Source organism: Rhea americana, unplaced genomic scaffold (assembly GCF_003343005.1).
Source record: "Rhea americana isolate MKP2758 unplaced genomic scaffold, rheAme1 scaffold_111, whole genome shotgun sequence".
Taxonomy (NCBI): Eukaryota; Metazoa; Chordata; class Aves; order Rheiformes; family Rheidae; genus Rhea; species Rhea americana.
The window spans coordinates 3,017,907-3,029,202 of record NW_028185162.1 but is presented as its reverse complement, the minus strand read 5'-3'; the positions used below and the strand labels follow the sequence as shown (position 1 = coordinate 3,029,202).

The 11,296-nt window shown below is 63.2% G+C and overlaps 1 protein-coding gene across 1 annotated transcript; it reads right to left on the bottom strand.

The window, feature by feature from the left end:
- Positions 1–20: 20 nt before the first annotated feature.
- Positions 21–876, bottom strand: LOC146600962 (C-C motif chemokine 3-like). Its single transcript, XM_085314575.1, has 3 exons — positions 723–876; positions 443–557; positions 21–345 (listed from the first exon to the last, which is right to left on the bottom strand). Exons 1-3 carry the CDS (start codon positions 814–816, stop codon positions 240–242), a joined length of 315 nt encoding a protein of 104 aa, XP_085170701.1. The 5' UTR covers positions 817–876; the 3' UTR covers positions 21–239.
- Between the last annotated feature and the right edge of the window lie 10,420 nt (positions 877–11,296).

The following is an 11,296-nucleotide window of genomic DNA, read 5'->3' as shown; positions in this document are numbered from 1 at the left end:
AGACTTGCCCAGCCGGAGGGTTGCGCGCGTGACGCGGCCTTTAATCCCGCTCGTCGCGTCGTACAGGCAGCGAGCGCGCGGACGCGGCTCCTTAGCCCCCGAGCGGGGGGCGCCGGCAGGGCGGGCTGCCCCGGGGAGCGGGGTGGGGGTCCCGCCTCGGCCCCCCCGGCGCGGGGGGAAGCGAGGGAGGCGGCGCGGCGAGGGCCYCTCTGCTTCGGGGCCGGCGCGCTGCCTCCCCTCTAGCTGGGGATGGAGAAGGAGCTGGCCTTGAAGGTCTCCTGGTACTTCTTCACCCAGGGCCTGCCGGCTTGGGCGCAGATCTCCTTGCCGTCTTTCACCTTGAATCTGGCGGAGGGCAGACGGGAGCGGGCTCAGCGGAGCGGGCCGCGGTGCCGGCCCGCGGGCCGCGGCCGGCCGGGCGCTAGGGGAGCCGGGTGCTCACATGACGGCCCGGTGCGGGCACTCGGGGCTCGTGGCGTAGCAGCCCACCACGTTGTCCTTCTTGATCCTCCTCATCTGGAAGTTGAAGCAGCACTTGTCCGGAATGGCCGGGGCTCCTAGGGGACGGCGGGGGCTCGGTTCGGCCCGGCTCGGCCCAGCTTGGCTCGGCCCGGCCCGGCTCGGCCCGGCAGCACCTGGCCGGACGCCCCGCGCGAAACGGCGCCGGCCCCGCGACCCTCCCTGCGCCTCCCCCCCCGGGGCTCGCCGCCCGCCGTGCTCACTCTGGGCCAGGCTCCGGCAGCACAGCGCAGCGAGGAGGAGGAGGAGGAGGAGGAGGAAGGCGCCGCTGCCGCCGGCTCCGGCTGCCTTCGCCATGCCGAGGTGCAGCTGGGCGACGGAGCCGCTGGGAATCCTCGGCCGGGGCTGCCCGGCTGCTTTTATCGGGGAGCGTCGGGCGGCGACCGCGTGGGAAAGGGGAGGACCTGGTCCCTGGCCACGTCCCAAAGCACAGAGCACGGGGGATATCGGTTCCCTCCCAGAAAAGCTCCAGGATGGAAAAATCCCGGCTCCCAGCTGGTGCTCTCGGCCTCCTGAGGGGCTCGGGCTCTTCCTGGCTGCTGGCTCCAGCGTTACAGCTGGTGGCCGGGTCGCGCTCGAGGTCTCAAAAAGCCCTGGAGAAACCGCTGCTCTCTAGGGGGAAAAGGTGGAAAAGCGGTTTTTCAGGACAAAAATTTCCACTGGAAACACCACTTTGCATTGTTTTTTGCACATATTTGGGACTTCTGGACGCTGGGAGAGCCCGGGGGCCAGCGCCTCTGTTCCCCCCCGATAGGCCCCCCAGGCTGGGACAGGCAGCAGGTTCGCAGCTGGGCTGGGCTGAGCAAAGCAGAGGCCAGTTTGGGGCTTTTCCAGCGGATTCTGTCTGTCTGCAGTTGGCCAARGAGCCCCCTGTTCCCTGTTCCCAAACGCCTCCTGGGGCGCCCGGCGCAGCTGCCGGGAACCGGCGCAGAGCTGGGACCCGGGTCTGCGCAGCAGCGGTTCCCCGCCAGCCCGGCTGGCCAGGCAGATCGCGCTCCGGGGAGCGGGTGGGAGCCCCGTCCGGTGGCGGCCTCTTCTCTCCTTCCTCCGTTATTGCAACTGCCTCCCCGAGCCCGGCCGCGGCGCTGCGCGGGGGCTTCAGTCCCGGCGAGCGGGTTTCAGTGACCCCTTCATCTCGGTTTGTGCTTCCAGCTATGTTCCGGGAAACGTTTTGCACCGGTGGGGCCGCTTCGTCGCCTACCAGCCGAACGGCCGAATGGGGGAGCCCCCCCCGACCTCGGACGGAGGAGGACGAGGGGCTGGCGGAGGCCCCCGGGCCACCTCCGCGGCGGGGTCGTGCGAGCGCTCGCGTGTGCCTCCCTTTCCTCTTCTCCAAAGGCGTTTCCCAGAAAACAGCCTGGCCTTCTGGCTGCAAAGGGCTCCGCTGCGGGGACGCGAGTGCGGGGAAGGGACGGCGCAGGCGGCAGCGCCGAGGCTGCCGGGGAAAGGCCCTGCCCGGGGGAGCGGGGCGGCTGCTCCTCCGCCGCGCAGGCTCCGCTGGGCGCCGGGCTGCCTGAGCCGCGAAAGCAGCCTCGGGGAGGGGGGGGGTGATCCTGAAAAGGGTTCGGTGGGGCTTGCTGAAACCCGCCCCAGCAAAAACAAGCTGGGGAAAATATAGCCCCCCCAGTCCTCCCTCTGCTGCGGCCGTGAGCGGCTCCTCGCCCTGCGCCCCGGGCCGTGCGGGGACTGCACGTGCCCTGTATACATATGTATTTCCCCCCGCCGAGGCCCTGCTTTGCCCCGAGGTTCGGCCACCCCTGCTTCTTCCTCYGGCCAGCGTGACAAGTTTGCATTCCCCCGATGTGGTCTGAAAAAAATCGTGCAGCAGGGTGCATTGAACCCTTAAAACTGAAACAATTTCAGGCYGGGGGAAATTTAGTCCCCGAATGACAGCTATTTTCCTCGCAGTGAGAAATAGTCACGCAATCTAAAGAATGAGGGGTTTCGGCACTGGGAAAGAGCCCGCTTCCAGGTTCCCATGAAAAATGCCTGGATGTGTCGAGCTGGGAAAATCCAGGGATGATGTTACCAGCACCTGCTGCGTCCATCCCTCCTGTGGCCCCTGCAGCCGGGGGGCTGCAGCCCCCGGCGCCCACCGTGGCTCGCCGGGAAAACCCTCCCGGTCCCGCCGGCGGCCCGGGGAAGCGGCCGTGCTCCGGGTCCGGCCCTGGCGCTTGCTGGTGGCAGGAGCGGCGCTGGCAGCCCGGACGCCCCTGGGGCTCGCTCGGAGCGGCGCCRGTGGAGACGGGAGGCAGCTCGTCTCGGTCTCAAGTCATCGAACTGTGGGGAAACCACCGCTTCCGTGGGGAGTTTGTGTCAGTGGTTAATGACACTTGATTTTCTTTTTTAAAAAGGAGATGCATCCTCTGCTCTCAGAGCAGCGCGTTGCCCTGGCTGCCGGCACCGCCGCTCGTTACACTTTTCTCCCCTGCATTAAACGCACRTATTCCAGCGCATCCGTTTTCCGGGGATGCCAACCACCCGAGCTCTGGCTGTCTCTTCCCCAGCGCGTTTCCCCCAGCGCCCGCGAGGCGTTCAGGGTGCCCGTCTCCCTGCTCCGCGTTTGCACGGCTCCGACGGCTCCGAGCGAGCGCAGCAGCAGCCGCTGCCACCGCGGTGTTTCCGTCGGCGGGGCCGTGCCGGCTGCCGGGGGCTTCCTTCCTGCGGCGCCCAGCGCCGCGCTCGGGCCCCGGAGAACTTTGCAAACTTTGCAAACTTTGCAAACTTTGTCTTTTTTTAAGTATAACGCGGACGGGCTCCTCGGGGGCCCAGAGTGGTGCGGGGGTGCGGGATGAGGGGCTGATCCCTGCGGAGCCCCCCGCAGCAACGCCCCGCTCCTCGGCCACCGCTGCGTGGGGCGGCTGCTTTGCCGGTGGGTCCGGCGGACGGTTTGCGCCCACTTTACGGAGGCTGCGGCGCCCTCCTCGTTCCTCTGCTGCCTCCGGGGCAGCACGGCCGCTACGGCCGGTGCCTCCAAAATAGGAGGAGCAATCGAATGAGCTTTGCCAGGTCAGCTCTGTTTTCCCCAAAGTCATAAGGATTCGCTTTTAATTCTTTATATCTTGGCTAGGGCTGTGATCAGCTTTGCCGGCGCCTTGCCTCAGCTGATAACTGCTTAATAGCTGGGCTATTTCCTCTAAGTGCTGGCACGATCCTCGCCCTTTCCTGGCCTCCTGGGATTTTCCCTGCTATTTGAGGATATGAGCTAGATTCGACCGGAGGAGGCTGCCGCAAGCCAGGACCACCCTCGCCCGTCCCCAGGAGCAGGCTGATCTGGGTCGTCCAGCGCCGCGGCCCCCACCTCCGCGGAGACCGGCCGCGAGCCGCCCTTCCCCGAGCGCGGCGCGGACTTCTGCCCAGGGCTGGAAATTGCCCCCTCCCCCAGGAATGTGTGATCTCGCCCCCAAATCTGCTTGCTCAAAGGTGCACCCAGGGGGGAGGAAAGCGCTTCCCACTCTGCATTCGCAGCTCGCCCGAGGTTTCCGTCCGCCGGCGCGTGCGCGTGGGGTGAGAGCAGGCCTTCCCCGTCTCCCGCTTCCGAACGTCGCTGGAAATTGAAAACATACAGAAATAACAGGGAACAGGTGGCTTAATCTGTGTCCAGGGGAATCCCACCGACAGCGTCGCGGCCAAGTCCCAATTTAACGAACGCTAATCGCAAGCGAGTGATGTCGAACGCATCGCTGAGACGGGCTCGGGACAGCCGGGAGCGCCGGCAGCGCGACCCTGCTTCCCCCGGCGCTCCCCATCTCGGGGTGTCCTCGGCTGCACTCCGCTGCGCCCGGGGAGTCCCCGGCACGCCGGGCCGTGACTCATTTCCCATGGCCTTTGAGCCCCCGCCAGGATGCGGGGGGCTGAGTGGGCAGAGCAGCCCYGGCTGGCAGGGTGACTTTGCACCAAACTCCTCTGCTCGTGATTAAGATCAGCGCTGGGCTTTTTAGAGCCGAGCGCTTTTCTCCGCCGCTCCCCAGCCGCCCCGGCCGTGCGGCTGCCTTTGCAAGCCACAAGATTCAAGCTTGCAAAGCTTAAAGCCCCGGCATCGCCCGCCTCCCGGCCTCTGCACCCCGACTCCTGAGCCTGCGGTCGCACGGGCTTCATGGTTTCCCTGCAACTGCAAAAAGCAAGAAGGAGCCTTTATCAGCGAAAACTAGGTAAAAACAGGGAGGGAGAACCAGGTGGTGCGGTTCCCTCCGTGGAAGAGCGGGCTGCTGCTCTCAGCCGCACGGTGGGATGCTCCTCGCAGCCGGGACTGCCGGGCCGTCAGCCACGCCGCTCGTCTCCTCCGCCTGAGCCTTTTAATTCAATTTGTGATCCAGAGATCTGTTGACATATGTTTTCCTGTTCCCAACTGGTGYCTCAGCTGGAGACATCTGTGAGTCCTGACCTTCGAGGCCGAGCTGTGACTTAAGCCCTTCCTGCTCCCTTTTGCAGTCTCTAGCAGTCTCCGCTGACGTGAGTTTTGGCAGCGCTCGAAGGGGCTGAGCGAGCCCCTGCCCCTGCCGGAGCTGCTCCTCCAGGCTCTAGTGAGTTCTCATGATTTTATCAGGGCTTGATAAGATAAGATAAAATAAAATAAAAAAAAARCCTTTCCCCACCTCCACAGCTCTTAGGAAAGAGCAAACAGGGACGGGGGTTTGGCAGAAGCCGCGGATGCCAGCCCCGAAGCACGTAGGCTCCTCAGGGTTGTGTCTCGAACTCAGACCTCAAACTCGACCCTTCTTCGGGGAAAAAAAAATCACAGCCCGGCTCTGCGGGCCGAGGGGACCGACCCGCCGAAGCACGAGCCCCCGGGGAGGCGCGTGCCGGCGGCGAAGAGGTGGGTTTTTCYGAGCTGGGCTTGCTCACCGCGGCGCTGCGGGAGCCGCGTGCCGGCATCTCAGAGCAGCAGCCCTCGGCGYGGCAGAGCTGAGCGCCGGGCCCCCCGAAATACCAGCTGGGCTGAAAATAAAGGATTTGGGCCGGTTTATGGGGAGCTGTTGGGCATTTGAAGGGARGGGACGCAAGGCTGTGGTGGTTTTCCCCTGTCCTGGCCGGGTGGGACATGCAGGGTGGTCGCAGGGGAGATCCAAAGCCCTGATGTTTTTCCTCCATTTGGCACAAGATGTCAGTGCCGCCCAAGGAACGGCCGCCCGCGCCACCCCGGTGCCGTGCCTCCTTCTCCTGCCYGTCCCTGGGGCCTCCCTCCCTCCCGTCTCCCCTCCCGGAGGGTGCCGGGGTCTGCGGGGCCCCACGGGTGTCCCTCAGGACTGGTGTGGAGCCCAGCAGGCAGGGCCAAGGGGGGCTTTTCCGGACGGAGGAGCCAACGGAGACCGCAGCAGAGCTGCCTCTTGGGAAGCCAGAGCTGATCACGCCAAGGCAGAAAACTTGGCTGCCCTTGGAGGATGTGTGGAAGCCGACATCTGCTCAGAGCCCGTCAACGTGCCACGCGCGGTGCTTGGGGCCTATGGAGAGGGCAGGGCAGGGCCCAAGGGGCCCTGGGGACTCCCGTGTGTGGCCGCATTTGGTGCGGGCTCCTCTGGACCATGCAGATGAGCCSTGCCTGGAGGCAGAGTGCGGGAGCCACCCTTTGGGAACAGGGCTGCCCCAACGTGATCAGTGACCTGTTCTTCTGAAGACCATCGCTGGACACAACAGCCCCCACGGGAGTCGTGCAGACAGGAGTGCAGGACCACTGACTATGCTCAGGAGGATGGAGAGGGACTGAGGAGCATCTCCTGAACATGTTATCTGCTCCGCAGCACCTCCTGCTACCAGCCACCCCTGGAGGAGCCTCCACCAGCTCTGCCCATCRCCTTTTGCCGGTTCCTTGGCAAGTCTGCTAACCACCTTCTCCTTAACACTGGTGTCTCTCTACATCTTCTGGGAGGACACACAAGATAGGTCCAASTCAGAGATGCCCCATTATCTACACTGCGAGATGGTCTCCTGAAGCTCCTGAGGGTCTACATGTGGCTCACACATGCTTGGTAGGAGCAGAGGCAACAGGCGTGGCGAGGGCTTCAAGTCATGGCACCACCAGGACGCTATGTTTCCCAGCTCCTCTATACCCACCTCTCACTTCCTGTGGCACCTTCATTGCGATGTTGTCCTTCACACCTCTTGCCGTCAGGGCTGCCTGRGGGAGTTTGTCGAGTACCAGTGCTCCGCTCCCAGCGTACCTAATTAGCTTTGCTTTCCACCGAGGGAATGCAAAGCAGCCAGGATTGCTAATGGCAGGCATCTCCGATGTTCAATATTCCTGGATGGCAATCAACATAAAAGAGAGGGAGAGCATCTCTCTGAGGATTTGGTGACCTTCAGCTGTGTTCTTCAGCGCAGGGAGGATCAGACATGAAATGTTGGGCTCTGTGTGTCGGGGGGGCAGAGATTAGATACTGAGCACAGGAGAAAAAAGAAAAAGAAAAGGGACAAAGAAGAAAAATATGCAATAAATCAAAAAAAATAAACTCCTCTAAAGTCACATGTGGAAAAGAAAAAAAACCCTCAAAACAGTGTTGACAAGTCTGGAGGCTTCTGGGACCTTGGATGACCAGAAAAATAACACATCAAARACCTCATGTATGCTTGAAGACAGATAAAAACTCTGAGCCAAAATGTTCTATGAATATTTAACTACCATCAATATTTAATTAGCAGATAGAGAGAGATTAAGAGCAAAGATATCCATACTCCGTGTGCACTCCATCGCTACCCTGCGCCTACCCCGTCATGTCACCGCCGGGCTCGCGGGGGCTCGTTCCCGCGGCGGGGGCACGGCGCTGCCGCCTGSGTTTTGTGGCTCAGTCTCTTGTTTGTGTTTGCCGGAGGGCGGAAAATGTCCCGGCACAACGGGAATTCCCCCCTTTCCCGGCTCCTGCCTTCACCTGATGACTGCTGACAGCCCACGAGGCCAGGAGAGGCRAGGCTGAGGTTTGAAAAAGGATGAACGAAGCATGTGGAAGGAGATGCAGGCAAAGGGGCCAGAGCGGGGCTGGACCAGGGCTGAGGACGCCGGGTGCGAGAGCGGGTGCCCAGGGCCTGGAAGGAGGGCGCAGCCGGGCTTTGCTCTCACGAGGAGACAAGCCCTCGCTTCCCTTGGCTTTGGGGAGAGCCGCGGGGAAGAGCCAGGACCTTCTTTAAGTGAATCCCTCCATTAAAAAAAAAAACCCAACCCTCTAACTCACAAAACATCACTCTGCAACGGGCCGCGACGCTCTGCAGCACGCGCCTGTCTGTTAAGCTGCTCTAATTTAATAATAACCACTGTTCAATCAGAGATCTGCGATAAGGGCGTTTGGTTTGAGTCCCTGGGTTTCGTGGAGGAATTCAAAGCAGCGGAGGGGGGAAGCAGGAGATTCTGCTCTGATGCCGGGGAAGATACCTCTCCGTGGTGCCCCGGGGAGGACACGGCGCTTCGGAGCCTTCCTCCAGCAGCTGCTTCCCTCCTCCCCAAAGCTTCGGCTCTTTGAAGGCTCCTGAACATGATTAAAAGAGAAGCTTCAAAAAAGAAAGGAGATAAACTGCACTAAAAATCAAGGGAAGGAGTAAAGGGTGGAAGGAAGCGGGGGGGAAAGAGCTTGAAAAAGTAGGACCTTTTAATCTGCCTTGCAGCCGGGAACAGCCCCATGACCAATTTCCACGGGAATCAAAGAGACAGCGAGGCCCTTTAATCAGCTTTTTTGATGGAGGTTTTGGGAGCACAGAGGAGGCGGCTGGCCAGGGATGACGGGCTGGGCACGCGAGAGGACGGTGGGGAGGCAACGCGGGTCCTGGAGGAGCTTGTGGAGGAGCTCCACGGGCCAGCAGGCGCGGGCCAACTCACGGCTGAGCGCTGCGCGTGAGGCTCGTGTCCCCTGTCCCTCCAGCTCGCCCGTCCTTCCTTGCCCCAGCATCCCTCTCTTTTGGCTGAAATCCCGCTAGGGGACCCTCACAGGCCGCGGGCGGCTCGCTAGGATCGGGGCTCGGCGCTCGGGGCGATGCAGGGAGCGGAGGGACCTCCGGGGCCGAGCGCTGAAGCTGAGCGCGGAGCGAAGGCGCCGGCGAGCCCCGGCCTGGGAGCCGTCCAGGGCGCCCGTCAAGCGACTCGTTGAGCGATGAAGGATKTACGGAGCCAGCAATCTGCTCGTGGGTATTTTGCCGGGCAGCAGGGGGGAGGGAGGCTGCATGCCTGGAATAAACGGCTCCCCGCGCGCGGCGCGGGGGGATCTGACGGGGGTGTCAGTCATCTCAGCTTGCCGGTGCCAATCCGCTAAAGAGGAGCCCGCGCAAGTGCCGTTCGCCGGCAGCGGGGGAGCCAGACGGGGGGGGCAGAACGGCCCGCTGCGCTCCTGGCGGCGGGAGGAAACGAGCTGGTTTATCCGAAAAGCACAGAGCGAAGGCGCACGGGGATCCCGCTCGCGGCCTCCGCTGCGCCCCGCTCCCCAGGCTCGGCAAAGACGGCATCAGACCGCCACGGGTCTGAGGCTTTCTCATTGCAACGAGCTGATATTTTTGCCCGGCGATGTCCCCCCCGCCCCCCTATCCCGAAGGCAGGACGCACGGACAGGGACAGCCCTGCGAAGGGGGATCTCAGCAGCCGCGATCCCGAGCGGGCCGCCAAGCAAACCGCCCCGTCGCGCCAGAGCCRGGGCGGGGGGGGGGGAATAAACCTGGTTATTTCGGTGCCAGGGGTCCTGGGGTCCCGCCACGGCTCAGCGCGGGGCCAGCGGCCCCGCTCTGCCCCGCTCCGCGGTATTTCTCTCCCGGGGAGCTGCCTTAGCTGGAGGGGGACTGGAGAGGGCAGTAAAAGCCAAGCCGAGCCCCAGCCGGAGCGGCAGCCGCCATCTCCTCCGCACGCCTGCAGCCCGCAAAGTCCCCGCAGCTCGGCGGGGCCTCGCCGGCCGCAAGCAGACGAAGCCCGGGAGAGGCCGGGACGGTTCTCGCAGGACGGTGCCCACCAAGATGCTGCCTGCCAGGATGGTGCCCACCAAGATGCTGCCTGCTGGGACGGTGCCCTCCAGGACGGTGCCCACCAAGATGCTGCCCGCCGGGACGCTGCCTGCTGGGATAGTGCCCGCCGGGACGGTGCCCGCTGGGACGGTGCCCGCCGGGACGGTGCCCTCCAGGACGGTGCCCGCAGGGACGGTGCCCTCCAGGACGGTGCCCGCTGGGACGGTGCCCGCCGGGACGGTGCCCTCCAGGACAGTGCCCGCAGGGATGCTGCCCGCTGGGACGGTGCCCGCAGGATGCTGCCCAGGGTCTCGGCCCAGCCTGGGGCTCTCCCCGGGGTCAGCGGCGGCGGAGCGGCAGGCTGGGAGCCGCGCGCAGGCACCTGGGCAGCGGGTCGTGTCTGGAGCGGGGAAACGACCGGACCGAGCCCGGCAGTGCCAACCCCMCCCCATCCCTCCAACGCCCCCGGCTCCTCCGGGCTCTCCGTCCCTCCCCAGCAGGGATTCGGGAGCCGGGGCGGTGCCCAGAGCCGGGGCTGCGTGAGGAGCGGCGGCTGGAAGAACCAGCAGGACGTCGCCGACCGGCACCTTCAACGGGCGTTTCGGAGCGGACGGGCGGGCACCCCGGAGCCAAGCGGAGCGGGAGCGGGGGCACGCCGAGCCCCGGCCCCGGCCGGCGGCGGGGTCAGGCGGCAGCCTGTAAAATCCGCCCTCGCGCCGCGAGCAGCCCGTTGGCGGGGGAATCGGCGGCCGGGCCCCACCGGCGCCGCGGCGGGGGCGAGCGGAGGCCGGCCAGGCCGCGGCGGCCTCCGTATCTGGGCCATTCGCCACTCGAGACTTTTAGCGCCCCGAGCAACGGCATGTACTGCTGATGAGTTCTTTCTGCTCCAGTAATTACAGTGAGGAATTTGTCAGAACGAGCTTTCTAAAACCTTCTTGTCTTGTTCTGATTTTACCTGGAGTGTAAAAAGTCATTAGTATGGTAAAACGGAGGCTGTGCTAAGCCAGCAAGCCATCCAGATAACACGGGTTACATCCACTCCACGCTCAGTATGCAAAAAACCAAACCAAAACAAAACCCCCAAACAACAACAACAAAAAAAAACCCGTCTGGCTTTATTTTTTACCAAGATGGGAGTTTTCCACAGTTGAAATTATCCAGCAGAAGGTGGCAGGGCTTGTGGTGTTTAGAGCACGAAACCCCTCGGCTCCGCTAACCCGCCCTTCCCGAGGCAACGCTTCCCGCGGGATCCCACCRCGGGAAAAACCTGGGAGGGTTCCTCCGAAAGCCGGCCGGATCAGCATCTCCCCGGCGAAGCCTGCTCCAGGGTTATTAGCTCCAGGGACGAGCACAGCAGTGGAAACCGCCGGCRGATAACGCTCCTCGGAAATTACCCCCTGCCACGGCAGTTGCTTTGGTGCAGGGCGGGAAAAAAATAGCTGTCGATCCTCTCCCGGGGGCTGCAGCGTCGGRATAGCTGCGCTCCCGGCTCATCCCGGCTCCCCGGGGCTCCCCGTGTCCGAGCGCGCTCCGGTTTAAGGGCTATTAGCCAGGAAGCCTTGAGGGGGAGGGCGAATTGGAGTGTTTTTTAAAAAAAGAAATACTTCCGCCTGGAGGGAAAAGGTCACATTGGGCTCCAACAAAAGTGTTTTGGTTTGGATTTAATCAAACGCTAACTTTTTAGAGGGCCGGAAAGGAAACCCGTTGGTGGGGGTAATTTGGGATTCAGAGTATTTCCAGCATTTTCTCAGGCTCAGTGAAACATCCCTGAAGGCCACTTCAAAGAGMAAAAGTGATTTCAAGGCAGAACGTTGCTTTCTGGCGATGCAATATCCAAGCATTAAATTTCTTCCTTTTTTTTTTTTTTTTT